Source organism: Entelurus aequoreus, linkage group LG24 (genome assembly GCF_033978785.1).
Source record: "Entelurus aequoreus isolate RoL-2023_Sb linkage group LG24, RoL_Eaeq_v1.1, whole genome shotgun sequence".
NCBI classification, from domain to species: domain Eukaryota; kingdom Metazoa; phylum Chordata; class Actinopteri; order Syngnathiformes; family Syngnathidae; genus Entelurus; species Entelurus aequoreus.
Genome location: NC_084754.1, coordinates 27,273,506 through 27,296,193, shown reverse-complemented (window position 1 = coordinate 27,296,193; position 22,688 = coordinate 27,273,506). Strand labels below are relative to the sequence as shown.

The 22,688-nt window shown below is 37.7% G+C and overlaps 1 protein-coding gene across 3 annotated transcripts in view; it reads right to left on the bottom strand.

Moving 5' to 3' along the window:
- Positions 1-20,443, bottom strand: part of kiaa1549la (KIAA1549-like a) — a 303,560-nt gene extending 283,117 nt beyond the window's left edge. For 2 of the 3 annotated variants that reach the window (XM_062035892.1, XM_062035893.1), the window contains exon 1: positions 20,051-20,442. In XM_062035892.1, coding sequence (XP_061891876.1) covers positions 20,051-20,219 — 169 coding nt within the window. In that variant the 5' untranslated portion in view covers positions 20,220-20,442. Of the gene's footprint in view, positions 1-20,050 lie in introns of all 3 variants that reach the window. The other variant, XM_062035891.1, reaches the window with a different exon arrangement.
- Positions 20,444-22,688: the final 2,245 nt, after the last annotated feature.

The following is a 22,688-nucleotide window of genomic DNA, read 5'->3' as shown; positions in this document are numbered from 1 at the left end:
ATAGCAAACAAGATACAGATGTACACTAATAGATAATTTAGTAAATGCAGCCATAAACAACTTAGCATATTGCACTCTTCTTCAGTTTAACCAGTTGTTTAAACAAACGTGCCGATTTACCTTTTCTCTTTTTTTGGTACAATGCGATCTCAGACAGTTGTGATTAATTACTAAGGTCTAATGGTCTTTGGCAGTGCTTCTTAACCATAGGGCCCCCTTGAGGGCCGTCAAAAGATATATGTTTCCCTGCTGTGGTCCGTGTACATTTAATATGCTTTTCCACCACTAATGACAGTATAACAATATCAAACAAAAAAGAAGTCTGGTGCTGAAGTCATAGAGACATTTGTTAAGCGCAAAAACTATGACTAAAGTGGTGACGCTGTATTTACATTTACACTTAAATGTTATTGACAGTTAAGTTAAAAATAAATATGAATACATAATATCAAACAAAATAATATTCATTATTAATTTACTTTATTATTTTAAAACAGCATAATTGTATGTACATTTCATCAGTTATGTATCAGTCCCTTCTTATGAAGTATAATTATTAATACGTATTGGTCTTATCAGCCTGACCTAAGCCTAAGGTTTATGTTTTACATAAGTTATCATCTTTGTGATTAACACATGGTTTTATATCATTCAAAAAAAACAAGAGTAAGATTACTAATTCAGTGTTAATATTTGAACAGGCCCAGGCCCCTCTGTCATGGAAAAATTGGGCCCTGAGGTCGAAAAAGTTTAAGAACCCCTGGTCTAGGATAAACAAAATAAATTCAGAATCAGCCAGTAGATGCAACTTGATGCTCTTGTTTGTGTAATACAGTTTGTTTATCTTTGTATGCCCCTCCAAGGCAGTTTGTATGAAGGATCACCTGTGGTGATACGAATGATATCTTGCAGTCCTTGGTCTTCACATATATTAAGTGGCCTACATGTGGTGGCGATCCATTTTGCAAAGACAAAATTTAACTTATCTGTGGTACTTTTGTTAACAACATTGATGCTGGTAAACTCCGCCAGAGTTCTTTATCGTCTTCTGCTTGTTGTCGATGAAGCATTCTTGCTAGTGGCATCCTCATGTATGTGTTTTGCTTTAAGATGCTACAAACCCCGTTTCCATATGAGTTGGGAAATTGTGTTAGATGTAAATATAAACGGAATACAATGATTTGCAAATCATTTTCAACCCATATTCAGTTGAATATGCTACAAAGACAACATATTTGATGTTCAAACTGATAAACTTTTTTTTTTTTTTTCAAATAATCATTAACTTTAGAGTTTGATGCCAGCAACACGTGACAAAGAAGTTGGGAAAGGTGGCAATAAATACTGATAAAGTTGAGGAATGCTCATCAAACACTTATTTGGAACATCCCACAGGTGAACAGGCAAATTGGGAGCAGGTGGGTGCCATGATTGGGTATAAAAGTAGATTCCATGAAATGCTCAGTCAGTCACAAACAAGGATGGGGCGAGGGTCACCACTTTGTCAACAAATGCGTGAGCAAATTGTCGAACAGTTTAAGAAAAACCTTTCTCAACCAGCTATTGCAAGGAATTTAGGGATTTCACCATCTACGCTCCGTAATATCATCAAAGGGTTCAGAGAATCTGGAGAAATCACTGCACGTAAGCAGCTAAGCCTGTGACCTTCGATCCCTCAGGCTGTACTGCATCAACAAGCGACATCAGTGTGTAAAGGATATCACCACATGGGCTCAGGAACACTTCAGAAACCCACTGTCAGTAACTACAGTTGGTCGCTACATTTGTAAGTGCAAGTTAAAACTTTCCTATGCAAGGCGAAAACCGTTTATCAACAACACCCAGAAACGCCGTCGGCTTCGCTGGGCCTGAGCTCATCTAAGATGGACTGATACAAAGTGGAAAAGTGTTCTGTGGTCTGACGAGTCCACATTTCAAATTGTTTTTGGAAACTTTGGACGTCGTGTCCTCCGGACCAAAGAGGAAAAGAACCATCCGGATTGTTATAGGCGCAAAGTTGAAAATCCAGCATCTGTGATGGTATGGGGGTGTATTAGTGCTCAATACATGGGTAACTTACACATCTGTGAAGGCACCATTAATGCTGAAAGGTACATACAGGTTTTGGAGCAACGGGGCGGCGTGCCGTAGTGGGTAGAGCAACCGTGCCAGAAACCTGAGGGTTGCAGGTTCGCTCCCCGCCTCTTACCATCCAAAAATCGCTGCCGTTGTGTCCTTGGGCAGGACACTTCACCCTTGCCGCTCACATCGGTGAAATGAATGATGAATGGTAGGTGGTGGTCGGAAGGGCCGTAGGCGCCAAATTGGCAGCCACGCTTCCGTCAGTCTACCCCAGGGTAGCTGTGGCTACGAAAGTAGCTTACCACCACCAGGTGTGAATGAATGATGGGTTCAAGAATGTAAAGCGACTTTGGGTACTTAGAAAAGCGCTATATAAATCCCAGGTATTATTATTATTATTATTATATGTTGCCATCCAAGCAACGTTACCATGGACGCCCCTGCTTATTTCAGCAAGACAATGCCAAGCCACGTGTTACATCAACGTGGCTTCATAGTAAAAGAGTGCGGGTACTAGACTGGCCTGCCTGTAGTCCAGACCCGTGTCCCATTGAAAATGTGTGGCGCATTATGAAGCCTAAAATACCACAACGGAGACCCCCGGACTGTTGAACAACTTAAGCTGTACATCAAGCAAGAATGGGAAAGAATTCCACCTGAGAAGCTTCAAAAATGTGTCTCCTCAGTTCCAAAACGTTTACTGAGTGTTGTTAAAAGGAAAGGCCATGTAACACAGTGGTGAACATGCCCTTTCCCAACTACTTTGGCACATGTTGCAGCCATAAAATTCTGAGTTAATGATTATTTGCAACAACAAAAAAAAAAGTTTATGAGTTTGAACATCAAATATCTTGTCTTTGTAGTGCATTCAACTGAATATGAGTTGAAAAGGATTTGCAAATCATTGTATTCCGTTTATATTTACATCTAACACAATTTCCCAACTCATATGGAAACGGGGTTTGTATTTTAACCTTGATGTGCGCCGATGATAAAGTTTTTCGCTGCAATATCAGAGTGTGTTCTAAAGCAAAACTGGCTGCCGAGCACACCTCTCGGACTCTCATCACCCATCTTCACCCTGACATAGATCACTGACCGTGTAACAACGCACGCCATCTTTCGGGTTAATGTGTAGTTAAAACAAATAGTGAGATTAATCTGCATTCATTTATGATAACGAAATATGTATTTTATTAATCAAATGCGTCGACGTGTTTATGTTGACAGCCATAAATTTAACATAAACTTTTCTTAACTCAAATACAATACAGCAGCAGCAGCAGAAGCTGTCCAAGCTCCTTCTTCTTTTTCTTTATTTTATGCCGGGTCGCATGCAACGCAGTGTTGTCCCGATACCAATATTTTGGTACCAGTACCAGATAATTTTCGGTACTTTTTGATACTTTTCTAAATAAAGGGGACCAAAAAAAATAGCATTATTGGCTTTGTTTTAACAAAAAATCTTAGGGTACATTAAACATATGTTTCTAATTGCAAGTTTGTCCTTAAATAAAATAGTGAACATACAAGACAACTTGTCTTTTAATAGTAAGTAAGCAGACAAAGGCTCCTAATTAGTCTGCTGGCATATGCAGTAACATATTGTTTTATTTTCCATTCTATTATTTTGTCAAAATTATTAAGGACAAGTGGTATAAAATGAATGATTAATCTACTCGTTCATTTACTGTTAATATCTGCTTACTTTCTCTTTTAACATGTTCTGTCTACACTTCTGTTAAAATGTAATAATCACTTATTCTTCTGCTGTTTGGATACTTTACATTAGTTTTGGATGATACCACAAATTTGGGTATCAACCCGATATAAACGCAACATTATTAATATTGCTACTTCGGATAATTTCAACAAACAATCCTCAAAACAGCCCACTACCTATAATATGGGCTTTTTAAACATAAGATCATTATCTTCCAAAACGCTATTAGTTAATGAGGTCATTAGAGACAACAAACTTGACGTCGTTGGTCTCGCCGAGACCTGGCTCAAACCAGACGATTTTTTTGCGCTAAATGAGACATCTCCTCCTAACAGTGGCGTGCAGTCACTAGAGGCAGGGGAGGCGGGGCCTCACCTGCCATCATGGAAAGAAAAAAAATGTAAAAAGAAAAAAATAATAATTAAATTGTTATATGTATCCAGTGATTATACTAAAGTTATTTTCCATTTAACTTCACCAGTTTTAGATTATTTTTATTTTTATTTTCACATTTGCCGTTCAAATACTGAGAAGAGACGGTGCGGTGATCAGCAGCCAGTTGAGGCACGTCACGGATTTGTGCCTCAACATGGATTGTGCACAATGACTCGGCTAACTGCTGAGCTGCTGTGCAGTGAGACTGTATTGCTATATGAATTATATCAGCTAACTAAACTATGGCATAGTTTAGTTAGCTGAGGTATATAATATAATATAATGTACAGTGTATTTTGTCAAAAACTGTATGTGTGTAACGTATTTCTTGTGCTGAGCATTCATAAATCTGCTGCAAAAGACATACTGGTTGAGGCTCGCAGTAATCCGGCCTCCTGGTGGTAGAGGGCGGTAGTGATCCCAGAGATCATTCCTCGGCCGCAGAACAAAGAAAAAAAGAAAAAAAAAAAGTTTGCAGCGATTGTTTATTCCTTTCGCCTGGACTTTTATTAAAAACATGGAGGATTACATATGTAAAATAAAACAGTTTTCTAAACTGGACTTTCAATCGAAGCAGGAGGTAATAATTAAAGGTAGACCAACGCCGGAGCTAAAAGGTTTGCTTTTGACTTCGGGACAGAAGACCCGTTCTTTTCAAACGGAGTGGTACACACGCAAAGGCTGGCTGTGTGGATGCCCAGCAAGAAAGGTAAGACCATAATAATGTTTTTTTTTTTAATTAAATGTGCTTTTTTGTGTGCTACAGTTGTGTAAAGAATGCTGGTATGAGCTTTTAAACATAACCCGTTTACTGCTGCCAATCACATGGTGAATAAGATACTATTTAGGGTTCATATGTTTGTAAATCTGACTGTGATGATGCAGTGCCTCACCAGACTTTAACCTCACCGCACGCCACTGCCTCCTAACTATACGAATGCACATGTTGCCCGTCCTCTTAAAAGGGGAGGGGGTGTCGCACTAATATACAATGAAAACTATAATTTTACACCTAACCTAAATAATAAATATAACTCGTTTGAGGTGCTCACTATGAGGTTTGTCACACCGCTACCTCTCGACCTGGCTGTTATCTACCGCCCCCCTGGGCCCTATTCGGACTTCATCAGTGAATTCTCAGAGTTTGTTGCTGATCTAGTGACGCACGCCGACAATATAATCATAATGGGGTACTTTAATATCCATATGAATACCCCATCGGACCCTCCATGCGTGGCACTCCAGACTATAATTGATAGCTGTGGTCTTACACAAATAATAAATGAACCCACGCATCGCAACGGTAATACGATAGATCTAGTATAGATCTAGTGCTTGTCAGGGGTGTCACCACCTCTAAAGTTACAATACTCCCGTACACTAAAGTAATGTCCGATCATTACCTTATAAAATTCGAAGTTCTGACTCATTGTCAACAAATTAATAATAATAATAATAACTACTATAGCAGCCGCAACATTAATGATGCCACAACGACGACTCTTACTGACCTACTGCCTTCGGTAATGGCACCATTCCCAAATTATGTGGGCTCTATGGATAACCTCACTAACAACTTTAACGACGCCCTGCACAACACCATTGATAGTGTAGCACCGCTAAAGCTAAAAAGGGCCCCTAAAAGGCGTACCCCAGAAGAAACTAAAGCCCAGAAATTATCATGTAGAAAGCTGGAACGCAAATGGCGTGCGACTAAACTTGAGGTTTTCCATCAAGCATGGAGTGATAGTTTAATAACTTATTAACGCATGCTTACCTCAGCTAAAGCTAAATATTACTCAAATCTCATCCACCTCAACAAAAATGATCCGAAATTTTTGTTTAGTACAGTAGCATCGCTAACCCAACAAGGGACTCCTCCCAGTAGCTCCACCCACTCAGCAGATGACTTTATGAATTTCTTTAATAAGAAAATTGAAGTCATTAGAAAAGAGATTAAAGACAATGCATCTCAGCTACAACTGGGTTCTATTAACACAGATACGAGTGTATATATGACGGACACTGCCCTCCAAAATAGTTTCTCTCTCTTTGATGAAATAACATTGGAGGAATTGTTAAAATGTGTAAATGGGACAAAACAAACAACATGTTTACTTGACCCAATTCCTGGGAAACTTATCAAGGAGCTTTTTGTATTATTAGGTCCATCAGTGTTAAATATTATAAACTTATCACTTTCCTCTGGCACTGTTCCCCTAGCATTCAAAAAAGCGGTTATTCATCCTCTACTCAAAAGACCTAACCTCGATCCTGATCTCTTGGTAAACTACCGGCCGGTGTCCCCCCTTCCGTTTATCTCGAAAATCCTCGAAAAAATTGTCGCAAAGCAGCTAAATGAACACTTAGCGTCTAACAATCTCTGTGAACCTTTTCAGTCCGGTTTCAGGGCAAATCACTCTACGGAGACAGCCCTCGCAAAAATGACTAATGATCTATTGCTAACGATGGATTCTGATGCGTCATCTATGTTGCTGCTTCTTGATCTTAGCGCCGCTTTCGATACTGTTGATCATAATATTTCATTAGAGCGTATCAAAACACGTATTGGGATGTCAGACTTAGCCTTGTGTTGGTTTAACTCTTATCTTACTGACAGGATGCAGTGCGTCTCCCATAACAATGTGACATCAGACTATGTTAAGGTAACGTGCGGAGTTCCCCAGGGTTCGGGTCTTGGCCCTGCACTCTTTAGTATTTACATGCTGCCGCTAGGTGACATCATATGCAAATACGGTGTTAGCTTTCACTGTTATGCTGATGACACTCAACTCTACATGCCCCTAAAGCTGACCAACACGCCGGATTGTAGTCAGCTGGAGGCGTGTCTTAATGAAATTAAACAATGAATGTCCGCTAACTTTTTGCAACTCAACGCTAAGAAAACGGAAATGCTGATTATCGGTCCTGCTGGACACCGACATCTATTTAATAATACCACCTTAACATTTGACAACCAAACAATTAAACAAGGCGACTCGGTAAAGAATCTGGGTATTATCTTCGATCCAACTCTCTCGTTTGAGTCACACATTAAGAGTGTTACTAAAATGGCCTTCTTTCATCTCCGTAATATCGCTAAAATTCGTTCCATTTTGTCCACAAGCGATGCTGAGATCATTATCCATGCGTTCGTTACACCCAAGCTCCTGCCTATCTTGCCGATTGTATTGTACCATATGTCCCGGCAAGAAATCTGCGTTCAAAGAACTCCGGCTTATTAGTGATTCCCAGAGCCCAAAAAAAGTCTGCGGGCTATAGAGCGTTTTCTATTCGGGCTCCAATACTATGGAATGCCCTCCCTGTAAAAGTTAGAGATGCTACCTCAGTAGAAGCATTTAAGTCTCATCTTAAAACTCTTTTGTATACTCTAGCCTTTAAATAGACTCCCTTTTTAGACCAGTTGATCTGCCGTTTCTTTTCTTTTCTTTTCTACTCTGCTCCCAACCCGGGGTGGACCGCTAGCCTGTGCATCGAATGGGGACATCTCTACGCTGCTGACCCGTCTCCGCTCGGGATGGTTCCTGCTGGCCCCACTATGGACTGGACTTTCGCTGATGTGTTGGACTTTCACAATATTATGTCAGACCCACTCGACATCCATTGCTTTCGGTCTCCCCTAGAGGGGGGGGGGGTTACCCACATATGCGGTCCTCTCCAAGGTTTCTCATAGTCATCCACATTGACGTCCCACTGGGGTGAGTTTTCCTTGCCCGTATGTGGGCTCTGTACCGAGGATGTCGTTGTGGCTTGTACAACCCTTTGAGACACTTGTGATTTAGGGCTATATAAATAAACATTGATTGATTGATTGATTGATTGATTGATACCAAGTTGTTACAGGATCATACATTGGTCATATTCAAAGTCCTCATGTGTCCAGGGACATATTTCCTGAGTTTATAAAAATAAAATAATTTTTTTTTAAACGAAAGAAGATGTTATGATGCCAAAAAATATTTACATAATAATAGTAGTATCGACTAGATACACTACTGTACTTGGTATCATTACAGTGGATGTTAGGTGTAGATCCAAAAATGGCGTTTGTTTACATTTTGACGTTGGTGTGTAGTGAAGCATGTTTAACTGTTTCAGTGTTATAACTTCACCTTTATCATTAGTTTATAAGCCAAATTGCGTCCGTTCTCCCTTTTCTATCTACACACTGTGTCTGTCTGTAAGTACTCCGTGATTGTGCGCTGCCGAACATGCTCGTCTGCCCGTAAACCAGCAATGACACGACGTGATGACTACTGGGGCACGGGGGGTGGTGGACCGGTACTTTTCAGAGGCGGTATAGTACGGAATATGATTAATTAGTATCTCGGCACTATACTAATACCGGTATACCGTACAACCCTAATCTGACGTTGGTTAGTAGCTGGCTACTCGCTAATGCTCAAAGGAGCAGTGTGAGCGAGACGATATGTCACTACGCCAGAAAAGTAGATCCTCTGCGTTAGCTCTTACAATAACAATGCAGCTATAGCTTGGTTACTATGCAGGTTATGGCATGTAAATGGAGCGTTGTTGGCTGTTTTTAGAGCACTTTACAGCTGGACTAGATTAATCCCAATTACCTGCATTGTTAGCCGCCTCTAAGTAGCAGTTTTTCACTATTTAGAACGCACATGAAATAGAAAGACATGTGTTAGTGTCTTACATACGGATTGTTAATGATGAGTAAAATTCTCTTTTATAATGATGATGAATTATTTTGCATTAAAGCATTAATTTTCACATCCCGGGACAAACTAATATGATAGTGATTGTTTTATATGCCCTTTTAGCGTTTCTGATTATGCCACCCAAATATGGACGTTAAATAATCCAGCACACAGACAAGAACGCATTGTGTAATAAATACAAGCAGTGGCAGATAAAACCAACAAATGAATCCTGAGCTCATTCAACACAAGCAGGAACAGCAACCCCTTCACACTAAAACACCTTGCATCGAACCTCACAAATTATTCAACGCACTTATAAATTTGATGAGGCAAAACTATCTCTCTGGTCACAAAATGCTTAAAAGACATCATAAAAGTGAATAACGGGAGCGGTGATCAATTTCAAACCGTTGATTAACCAACCACACAATGAATCATTGCTGCAAAATGAGTAATAATTGAAAATAGATATATGTAGACAATATTTGGCTGGGTAACATGGCCACTGGAACGTTATTCCATGAAGGAAGCAGAATGTACTCATGTTATTACAATCACTGACTGACACATACCAACACGCAGTGAGACAACTACAGACTGCAGATCTGTTCCCATGGTAACACGGACCAGAGAATCACAGCTATAGATGGTGCATGAAGAGCTTTAAAAAGCCTTATAAGAAAGGGAGATGGAGTGTCGTAACGGAACCAGGTAAGGAGGTCAAATCGCCTTCCCGCCACACAATAGAAAACTTGCGCTCAGCATTCGCCTCTAAAAGAGGATGTGTGAGAAAGTGGGCAGTTTTCTCCAATTTCACTTGCCAACTGTGTGTTTTGTTCAAATGTTTGGCAAGCGTCTCCGTTTTCCATATCTCACTACCATTCATTCTTAAATCTATTTATAACATCTTCCCAATGTGAGGGAAGTAGCAACAGGCTTCATGGCTTTTGTGTGATTCCTGGTATGCTGCACTTGAAGAGTAAGAACATTTGATTTAAAGCCATGTTGTGGAGTAGGCTCCAGCACCCCTGCAACCCCGAAAGGGACAAGCAGTAGAAAATGGATGGATGGATGGATGATACAATATATAGTTTCCTAGTCTTGTTTGGCTAAAGTACATTCCAATTATCATCTAAGGCAGGGGTCCCCAAACTTTTTGACCCGGGGGTGGCATTGAGTTAAAAAAAATTAGCCAGGGGCCGGGCCATACATACATACATACATACATATATATATATACATATATATATATATATATATATATATATATATATATATATATATATATATATATATATATATATATATATATATATATATATATATATATATATATAAATTGTCTAAAAATGCATTTTCCCATTGATCGCAACGATCGATCGACACTGCGGTGCGATCGATGGGAAAATTAATTTTTATATATATATATATATACACTACCGTTCAAAAGTTTGGGGTCACATTGAAATGTCCTTATTTTTGAAGGAAAAGCACTGTACTTTTCAATGAAGATAACTTTAAACTAGTCTTAACTTTAAAGAAATACACTCTATACATTGCTAATGTGGTAAATGACTATTGTAGCTGCAAATGTCTGGTTTTTGGTGCAATATCTACATAGGTGTATAGAGGCCCATTTCCAGCAACTATCACTCCAGTGTTCTAATGGTACAATGTGTTTGCTCATTGGCTCAGAAAGCTAATTGATGATTTGAAAACCCTTGTGCAATCATGTTCACACATCTGAAAACAGTTTAGCTCGTTACAGAAGCTACACAACTGACCTTCCTTTGAGCAGATTGAGTTTCTGGAGCATCACATTTGGTGGGGTCAATTAAACGCTCAAAATGGCCAGAAAAAGAGAACTTTCATCTGAAACTCGACAGTCTATTCTTGTTCTTAGAAAGGAAGGCTATTCCACAAAATTGTTTGGGTGACCCTAAACTTTTGAACGGTAGTGTATATATATATATATATATATATATATATATATATATATATATATATATATATATATATATATATATATATATATATATATATATATATATATACATACATACATATAACCCGACACTGCGGTGCGATTGATGGGAAAATGCATTTTTAGACAATATGATTTGCCTGAGCGGCTAGGAGACCCCGAGAGTAGCAAGTGGTAGAAAATGAATTGATGGATGGGCTAGAAGGGATAGATTTAAAATTTTTATTTATTTTTTTTTTTTTTTAATGACTTTTTTTTTTTTTTACTCTACGGGCCAGATTTTGGACACCGTTCGTAGTTTGGGGACCCGTGTGATGGATAAAAAAAATTACAATAAAATTTAGAAATATATATTTTTATTTTTATTTTATTTTACTCTGGACTACCCGCGGGTTGTAGTTTGTAGACCCCCTGGGATAGATAAAAGAATGTATAATTTAAAAACAAAAAACTTTTTTTTTTAAACTCGGGATTATCCGCGGGCCGGATTTTGCACGCTGGCGGGCCGTATCTGGCCCACGGGCCGTAGTTTGGGGACCTTGGGATGGATTAAAAAAAAATATCATTTAAAAATATATATATTTATATATATATGTTGTTTTTTTTCACTCGGGACTACCCGCGGGCCGGATTTTGGACGCTGGCAGGCCGGATCTGGCTCGCTAGACGTAGTTTGGGGACCACTGGGATAGATTAATAAAATTGTAATTTATAAAAATAAAATCTTTTTTTTTTTTTTTTTACTACTGACTACCCACGGGCCGGATTCTGGACGCTGGCGGGCCGTTGGGGACCCTGATCTAAGGCCACACGAATAAAATAAATAATTTCTGACAGAATTCAAAACATATAAGATATCCTCTCATCAAAACATCAGAAAATATGACGGATGTAAAGAATATTCAGTTAGCGCAGGAAACTGTTATTTACTGTAAAAGACATGGCATTAAAAATAACTAAATATATTTCAGTCAAAACAACTGTTGTCATGATCTCACTTGACAGTTTTGACTTTATTTTTCTTCTCTGGGCCCTGGCTCCCTCACCTGACTCTGACTGGCAATCAAGACACACCTAACACAAGTTTTCAAGCTACAGAGCGTTTTCTATTCGGGCTCCAGTACTCTGGAATGCCCTCCTGGTAACAGTTAGAGATGCTACCTCAGTAGAAGCATTTAAGTCCCATCTTAAAACTCATTTGTATAATCTAGCCTTTAAATAGACCCCCCCTTTTTTAGACCAGTTGATCTGCCGTTTCTTTTCTTCTCTCCTCTTCTCCCCTGTCCCTTGCGAGGGGGAGTTGCATAGGTCCGGTGGCCATGGATGAAGTGCTGGCTGTCCAGAGCCGGGACCCCGGGTGGACCACTAGCCTGTGCATCGGTTGGGGACATCTCTGCGCTGCTGACCCGTCTCCGCTCGGGATGGTTTCCTGTTGGCCCCGCTGTGGACTGGACTCCCGCTGATGTGTTGGATCCACTGTGGACTGGACTTTCACAATGTTATGTCAGACCCACTCGACATCCGTTGCTTTCGGTCTCCCCTAGAGGGGGGGGGTTACCCACATATGCGGTCCTCTCCAAGGTTTCTCATAGTCATTCACCGACGTCCCACTGGGGTGAGTTTTTCCTTGCCCGTATGTGGGCTCTGTACCGAGGATGTCGTTGTGGCTTGTACAGCCCTTTGAGACACTTGTGATTTAGGGCTATATAAATAAACATTGATTGATTGATTGATTGATTTTATGGATCATTTTGCTCTGTGCTTCCATTTTGCATAGTGTTCCTTGTGATTTTTGCTTTGATTTCTGCTGCATAGCTTTCTCTTTGCTTCCTGTGCACGTCCCTGCTGCACTATTTATTTTTGTTAATAAATACATTTTGTCTGCCGTCTCTGCATCCTTGTGTCTAGACTATGGAGGTTAAATTGTGTCTTTATTACGAAAGCTTTTCTTTGACACTAAATGGATAGATGGATGGAATTTTTCGTGTTTGAATTCAATCAATTTATGCTGACAATTTCGTTAAAAAAAAAAATTCAGTGTAAAAAAAATTCAGCGTATACAAATTCAGCTTTGAAAAATTCAGTGTTTGAAAATGTAGTTGTTTAAAGATTCAGTGAAGAAAAAATTGCTGCTTTAAAATGCAATACCCACTTCCGGTAAATTAATACAAGCAATCGATCCTGTCTCAGAACCTGCCAATGAGGTGTCAAGTTTGAAGTCACATGTCACGGGTCTTTCAAAGCGGCAAGTTATGCAGCACTTCATGCTGCCAGGTCATGTAATCTGCTCTATCTGCTTGGAGTCTTTTTTATGAACACTTTAAAGATAGTGGAGGTTGCTGTGAACAAATCCCAAGATTCCGCAAAAAAGGATAAAAGCTGATCACACAATGGTACAAACATTCACACAATAATGACTGATACTAAAACGTTATAACAGACCATCTCAAAAACGGAATGAAATTGTATTTTTTTTACTGAATAAGACACTTAAAATATACATGAAAATACAGAATGTGGGATTTACAGTATTAACTATAACCAATAAAACACTGAATATTGAGAATATACGAATGTTGCTCCCCAACTGCAGACCACCTTCTTGATCGACATCTGTTATAACCGAACAGGTACAACAAAGACACAACAAACATGGTGAAATATAAATGCTAAGGGTAAAAAACATGCAAATATTCTATAAAATATCACTGTTCTGCAGAACTTTATTGTAGGAATCTGCCTCCGTCTGACACTCGAGTCTCAGGCTTGTTGCTGTATAAACAAGCCCCGCCCACTCTATCCCATGCCTCGTCTGCATGGAGCAGAGTGTCCTATGGTTACCGTAGTAACCCGCATGTCAATCAAAAGTGCAGATTCGAATTAGTAGTTATAGTTTGGAAACATCAACATTGAAATGTTTATTATGTTGTATTATACCTAAGTAGCCAAGTTGACTCCCTTTTGTATGCTGTTTGCAAGACCCCTGTCAGTTACTTCAAACTTGACACTTCATTGGCTGGTTCTGAGACAGGACTGATTGCTTCAGTCTTAATTTAGCGGAAGTGGGTCTTGCTGTTTGAAGCAGCCAATTTTCTACGCGGAATATTTCAGCGCTGAATTTTTTTACACTGAATTTTTAAATATTGAATTTTTCAGCACTGAATTTTTTTACACTCAATTTTTAGATATTGAATTTTTCAGCACTGAATTTTTAAATATAGAATTTTTCAGCACTGAATTTTTATACACTGTATTTGTAAACACTAAACTTGTATGCACTGAATTTTCAAACACTGACTTTTTATATACTACATTTTTATACAAAAAAATGTTTAAACACTGAATTTTAAAACACACACAAATATTTTTCATACATTCTGCTTTTACATTGATAATAATTTTGATTGACACTGCCAGAAAAGCAATATTGCTGTCACAGTTTTCAGTGATGTAGAATTACACTGCATCATACTGAGACCAGTTTCTATGAGATAACTCTCACACATTGCTCATCTATAAGCTTGCATTATTTTTGATGGGGGTTTTTTTATGTATGTTTTACGCCCTTTTTGTCGATCATTCCTTACTTCTGCAAAAATTGGAAAACTATGCCATATGAGGTGTTTCACAACAATGGTTAAGTAGTTATTTAAGTAATAGATCTCAATATGTGGAAATTAATAAGACTAAATCACAGCCAAGAAGAGTAACTTGTGGGGTTCCACAAGGCTCGGTATTGGGACCTAAGTTATTTATACTTTATTTAAATGATATTTGTTCAGTATCTAATAAATTGAAATGTATTATGTTTGCAGATGATACAAATGTATATTGTTCAGGAGAAGACTTGAAGAAAGTGTTGAGGATAATAGAGGTTGAGTTGATTCAGCTAAAGAAATGGTTTGATATTAATAAGTTATCATTAAATGATAAGAAAACTAAATTTATGGTGTTTAGTGGTGCAAGGACAAATTGTGAAGCAAAATTAAAATTAAATCTAGTGGAAATTGATAGAGTGTATGAAACTAAATTCTTGGGAATAATAATTGATCATAAATTATGTTGGAAACCGCATATTGAATATATAAAGGGAAAAATATCCAAATCCATTGCTATTCTTTAGAAAGTAAAACACATGCTGAATAAGAAATGTCTGCATATGTTATATTATTCTTTTATTTTTCCATATTTAACATATTGTGTAGAATTTTGGGGAAATGTTTATAGAACAAACATAGACCTAATAATTAAACTTCAAAAAAGGGTCATTGGAATAATACACAAAGTGTGCTACTATGAACCTACCAATCCATTATTTATAAGTTCTAATGTGTTCAAATTTTCAGATATTGTGTTTTTAAAAACAATGGAAATTATGTTTCGAGTAAAGAACAACAGCCTTCCAGCTTGTATTCTTAGGTTATTTAAATTAAGAGGAGAAAACTATAATTTACGGGGGATATTGATTTTTGAAATAGGTAAAGTAAGAACGAATATAAAATACAAATGTATTTCAGTTTAAGGAGTTAAATGGTGGAACAAGCTCAGTGATGAGCTGAAGGCGTGTAGTTCTTTGTTAAGGTTTAAGAAAACCTTGAAAGGTGAAATAATAGAAAATTATAAAATATAGTAACAATTACTTTCATCCCATTGATTTTTCTTTTTTAACGTTGATGTTCCAGGCAATCTTATTTTCAGTGGATAGGAAAATATAAGCTTTGGCTTCAGCCTATTCCTTTTTCGGTCATTCTTTTTATTTTATTTTATTATTGTGTGTAAATGTGTATGATTGTTAAATATGTATAATCTGTACTGTTAAACTGATCACACAAAATGGTTAATGGTTGATGGTTGATTATATGACCGAAATAAACTTATTTCATTAATTAATTCATTCAAAGTAAACGTTGGCAAAAACACAAAATATGCAAACATTTCGCCCTAAAATATTTCAAAGTGGAATATTTGATGTGAAGTAATTGGTGCCTTAAATAGGTCAATAATTGTGTCATGAATTGTCCTTTTTGTCAAAGTAAACTTTGGCAATTTTAGAAACAGCTGCAGCTACAACAAAACACATTATGTCAAACCAATATCTCTCTGACAATCTAAAAAAAAAAAAAGAGCATTAGTAAATAAATGTGTACAATTTATGATCGGAAAAGCTGGTAATGATTTGCACTCTGAGTAAAGAATATGTTGGCCATTTGTTTTCAATCCATAATCTTAGATCCGAACAAATACGGCCGATTGTATTTATATTTTCTCAATGCATAGTTTGTGAAGATGGCAGTCTCTACTGCTATTTTGGTCTTTTCCTCAGATTCCGTGAGGACAAGGAACTCATAAATCATTGATTTGTAGTGACTATGAAACGTCCCCAATGGGCGTGTTGGAGGTTGAGAAGCTGGAGGCTCGGTGCTCCATGAATTAATAAAACTTGCTCGTTGTGTGCAGAGGGAGAGCGTGGTCAGCGTTGTCGTGTCTGCACAATTGTGGACGTTCAATCACACAGCTGTAAATACGACCCAGACACAGGCATGTTGTTTGTGTCACCCATAAATAAGTATTAGGTATGTTTGAAACGATCCGGTATATTGGGGTTAGCATACGAAAGAAATAAAGCATGCACATGAGCCACTTTGTTCCATTGTGAACATTAAAGATGCTTAAACCAATCCAATGTAGGTCAATAAATACTTCGCCAGTGATTCCCAACCACTGTGCTGTGGCACATTATTGCAAGAAATCATCAAAAATGATCAATTTCACTGAATTGGTTGGGTTTTTGGGGGGTTTTTTTACTTCAAAAAATTCAAAAAAAAAATGTTTGTTCATTTCAGCAATTAAATGATCTTTCACTAGATGACAGAAAATACATAATCTACCTCTTGTCATTCATCCATTTTACTTTTTGGGTTGTGACGTGAGATGTTTCGAAGGGACAAACAAGGGTTGCAACCAACAAACATTCTAATTGTCAATTTAATTAGTCAGTTATTAATTACATTCAATTCAATTAGTCAACTAGACATCAAACGATTATTTATTATTTTTTTGAGTCCACAACTTGATTTTAACTCATTTTCAAAAGCTATTATAGTAAATTGTAACAAAAGAAACATGACTTGTTTTTCATTTACTACGTGTATACAAATATAATTAAACACTTAAAGTGCAAGATATCTGCCAAACATTAAATTCAGTGCGAAAAAAAAAAAAAAAAGATTAGGAAAGACTTATTTTTCCCACAATGGGAAAAATGCAAAACTGCAGGTTTACATGCAAAAAAGTAAGAGTAGAGACTTTTTTTTTTTTTAAATGTATTAAAAAATGTGTTGGTGTTGGGTATTGTTGGTCTGGATCCCAGGATGTAGAGACAGCAGGCGATGTGCAAATAAAAACTATTTTACCAGGGAAAACAAAATGAAATGGAAATAGTGCAGCAGGGAAGTGCACAGGAAGCACAGGGAGGTCTATGCAGCATTTATTTATTTTTATTTAGCCTTTATTTAACCAGGTAAAATCCCATTGAGATCAAAGATCTCTTTTCCAAGGGAGACCTGCCTAAGAGGGCAGCAGCAAGGTTACATTAAAAACAGTAAACAACACATAAAACATCACATTTACAACATTAAGACTTGTTCACATAACACATGTGCATACAGACAAGGTAGACTGCAATCCTTTCACAGAAGCTTTAAACTCATTTAATGTAACAAGGGTTTGAAGTTGAAGATTCGATTGTAGGTTATTCTAAGCCTTCGGTGCTGAAAACCTAAATGCTTACTTGCCCAGTTCAGTTCTTACTTTGGGGACGACAAATTGCAGAACATTCATTGAACGAAGATTGTGACTTCCTTGTTTCTTTGTTAAAAGACAAGACAGATAAGATGGAGTGATACCCAGAATGGTTTTGTAGATGAACACATACCAATGATTGAGGCGTCGAGCACATAAAGACGGCCAGTTAACCATTGAGTATAACACACAATGGTGAGTAAAGGGAGCGCTGTCGGTGCTGTCTAGAGCTCGGCAGAGTAACCGTGTAATACTCTTCCATATCAGTAGGCGGCAGCCGGTAGCTAATTGCTTAGATGTCGGAAACAGCGGGAGGCAGTGTGCAGGTAAAAAGGTATCTAATGCTTAAATCAAAAATAAACAAAAGGTGAGTGCCCCTAAGAAAAGGCATTGAAGCTTAGGGATGGCTATGAAGAATGAAACTAAAACTGAACTGGCTGCAAAGTAAAAAAACAAGAGAATGCTGGACGACAGCAAAGACTTACTGTGGAGCAAAGACGGCGTCCACAATGTACATCCGAACATGACATGACAATCAACAATGTCCCCACAAAGAAGGATAAAAACAACTGAAATATTCTTGATTGCAAAAAAGCAGATGCGGGAAATATCGCTCAAAGGAAGACATGAAACTGCTCCAGGAAAATACCAAAAACAGAGAAAAAGCCACCAAAATAGGAGCGCAAGACAAGAACTAAAACTCTACACACAGGAAAACATCAAAAAACTCCAAATAAGTCAGGGTGTGATGTGACAGGTGGTGACAGTACAACTACTTTGAGACAAGAGCTGTAGTGATGCATTCTTGGTTATGGTTTAAAGCAGTGGTTCTTAACCTGGGTTCCATCGAACCCTAGGGGTTCGGTGAGTCGGCTTCAGGGGTTTGGCGGAGCCTCTGCCGCGGAGATCAAGACACACCCGACTCATTGTGTAAAAAAAAACTTCTCCCTATCGGCATATTATGGATACCCTCAAACAATGTTCCCTCGAATTTTCCAAATGCGTGAGCAAACGCAAAAACTCCTTCAACATTCAGTGGAGCACGTGTGAGCACACCTGTCCCAAACCTGACTAAATAACAAATGAAATGTTTTATTATTATAATCAAATGACTGCTGTCATTTCCATGAGATTATTTTTAATAAGTGTTTTGGCCCACTTACAATGACAATAACAAAAAATATTGTTTTTCATGAGCTGTGTACTGGTATTGTATGTCTGGGTGGAAAACGAAGAAAAGGAACAGACTTTGCTGTGAAATTAGATTGATTGATTGGCTTTGCTGTGAAAATAAATAAATAATTAAATGTTATCATTTAAAATGACATGAGAGTGGCCTTTGCCAAGGTGAAGCCACGCATATCTGAACTGGTCTCTCAAAGGCAACAGCAGAAGTCAGACTGATTTGCAGGTGTGTCATTTGTTGTGACTTCATGCACTGTGTTGGTTTTGTTCTTTGAACAAGGTGATGTTCATGCACGGTTTTGTGCACCACTAAAAAAACATATAACTGTGCCTTGAATTTGAAAAAAAAAAAAATAATTATTTTTCACTAAAGAAGTGTTCGATGAATGCGCATATTAAACTGGTGGGGTTCGGTACCTCCAACAAGGTTTAAAGTCATATCCAACAATTGCGACAACGACTTTTTACTGTCAACTGAGTTTTGTTTTTTAATGATTTCTCCTGGTGGTGTGCTTTAGAATTTTTTCAACGCAAAAAATGTGCCTTGGCTCAAAAACGGTTGAAAAACACCGCTGTACTATGGGTATAGTATCGATCTCCCCAAGCTTTATATTTAAAAGTTAGCAGCCTGCTTAAACATTTACCAAAAAAGTGCAAACTCGAGTAAATAGTGGATCATTCTTTCTTGAGAATAAAGATTCCAAAAAACAAGCAAGTGCAGCTGGGAAGTGCACAAAGAGCGAATAAGCGTATGAAGCAAATGAAGCCTCCTGATTGACAAGCAGAGACAGGTGCAGGAGCCAGCGCTCAGACCGGAGTAATGGAGGAAAACAGGACGTGGAACAAAAGGGAAATAATACAAGAAACCAATATCTGTTACGTGCAGATCATGACAACCAAGTACCGTAATAAACAAGCTCCGGTCCAAAGGGGCCCCTATAAACTATACCTATACCGTAACCCGAAAGTTCACCAACAGTGCTTCTCTGAGATATAACTTACATCCAAGAAAGAACAAGTCATCCAATGACTCTTCATGTTGGCCAAGCAAGCCAAGTGACATTGACAACAACAGATGATCATTGTGTGTGTTTTTTACACACAAATATTGTCAAACATGAAGTATGAGCACAACCAAATACTCACCATCAGCAACCAAGCAGCACTGGATCAGCATCAGCACCGCACCGAAGCTGAAGAAGCACCGGCCCAGCATCCTCTTCCCCTTCCTGGGCGAACTGCCGGCCATCGTCCGTGCATGCAGGCTCGGTGCCGCCGGACAACCGCTGGGAGGGAGCGCATGTTTGGGAGCCATCGGTCAACCAATTAATCCTGGATGGACAACATCTAACGGCGGCGTGGAGCTGAAAGACATCCGATCAAAGTCGAGCTGGTGCCGGCGGACACGAGCGAGGCTCCGCTCTCCATGGACCCTCCGACGGAGGAAGGTTTGATTCTCTGCCGGGAAACAAAGAGCGAATTTGTATGTCTCCGTCCCCGCGTCACACGGTCTGATGTTCCTGCTGTGACCGCAGCGATGCTCGCCAACGCGTCAATTGCTGGAACGAGAACGGAAGTACTTTAAGACGCCTTCAAAATAAGAGCATCCGGAAATTGATACACACATACAATGCTTTATCGCAGGGGCCGGGAACCTTTTTGGCCGGCAGAGCCATATGAAAGCCAAATATTTTAAAATGTATAATTGTAATGCCATATATTTGTTAACACTGAATACAACTAAATAGAATAGAATAGAATCAAACAGAATGCCTTTTTATTAAGGGGGGAGGATTATATTTATAGCTAGAATTCACTGAAATTCAAGTATGTCTATATATATATATATATATATATATATATATATATATATATATATATATATATATATATATATATATATATATATATATATATATATATATATATATATATATATATATATATATATATATATATATTCAAGTATATATATATATACTGTATATATATATATATATATATACACTACCGTTCAAAAGTTTGGGGTCACCCAAACAATTTTGTGGAATAGCCTTCATTTCTAAGAACAAGAATAGACTGTCGAGTTTCGGATGAAAGTTATCTTTTTCAGGCCATTTTGAGCGTTTAATTGACCCCACAAATGTGATGCTCCAGAAACTCAATCTGCTCAAAGGAAGGTCAGTTTTGTAGCTTCTGTAACGAGCTAAACTGTTTTCAGATGTGTGAACATGATTGCACAAGGGTTTTCTAATCATCAATTAGCCTTCTGGGCCAATGAGCAAACACATTGTACCATTAGAACATTGGAGTGATAGTTGCTGGAAATGGGCCTCTATACACCTATGTAGATATTGCACCAAAAACCAGACATTTGCAGCTAGAATAGTCATTTACCACATTAGCAATGTATAGAGTGTATTTCTTTAAAGTTAAGACTAGTTTAAAGTTATCTTCATTGAAAAGTACAGTGCTTTTCCTTCAAAAATAAGGACATTTCAATGTGACCCCAAACTTTTAAACGGTAGTGTATATAAAATAAATACTTGACTTTCAGTGAATTATATATATATATATATATATATATATATATATATATATATATATATATATATATATATATATATATATATATATATATATATATATATATATATATATATATATATATATATATATATATATATATATATATGTGTGTGTGTGTATTTTATTATATATATATATATACATATAAATAAAATAAGTACTTGAATTTCAGTGTTCATTTATTTACACATATACACACATAACACTCCTCTCTACTCATTGTTGTATTTGAAAGTGCAATGCTTTGCAGCCAGTAGCACAGCCTTTGAAGGAGCATAGGTATGTGCAGTGTAATATTCTGGGTTGGAGTCAATAACCAGGCGAGGTGACGAAGTTACGTCTCTTTACTTCATACTTCAGAACCGGCTCCCACACTTGCCGTCAGGGTGCGCAATACAACGTAAACCGTTGGCCAATCAAAAAGTAACCACAGAACACTATAAAGTTCTGTGGTTACTTTTTGGTTGGCCAAGCGGACGTGACGACAGGTTGTCCTCACTCAGGTCCGCCCGGACCTGGAGGGGGCGTGCCTTAAGTCCGGCTGGAAATCAGGAGAAATTCAGGAGAATGGTTGTCCCGGGAGATTTTCGGGAGAGGCACTGAAATTTGTGAGTCTCCCGGAAAATTTGGGAGGGTTGGCAAGTATGTAATGTCACTATACACAGGTACAATGAGATTAAAAGCAACTCCAGTATCAGTGCGACAGTCTACAAATATGCAAAACATAGGAAGGAAAGAAAATACAAATAATGAAAAAGGAGGTAAGGTGCACAGTCCAGTCCTGAGAACGAATGTTCGGAATGTGTTGTTTAAATATTATACTATATACATATATAGTCCTATATATATATATATATATATATATATATATATATATATATATATATATATATATATATATATATATATATATATATATATATATATATATATATATAAATGCATACATACATATACATATACATATATATATATAATAAGATCATTTTCAGGGTCAGAGAATGATCATATTATACAGATAACCAATCCTAAGTGTAGTTCTGTTAGGTACCAATCGTATATATGGAAAAACTGACCCTAAAAAAGGGACAAGCGGTACAAAATGGATGGATGGATGGTATCTGTGCCTTTTATAGAATGTGTAGACGCATTTTTAAAGTATATATATATATATATATATATATATATATATATA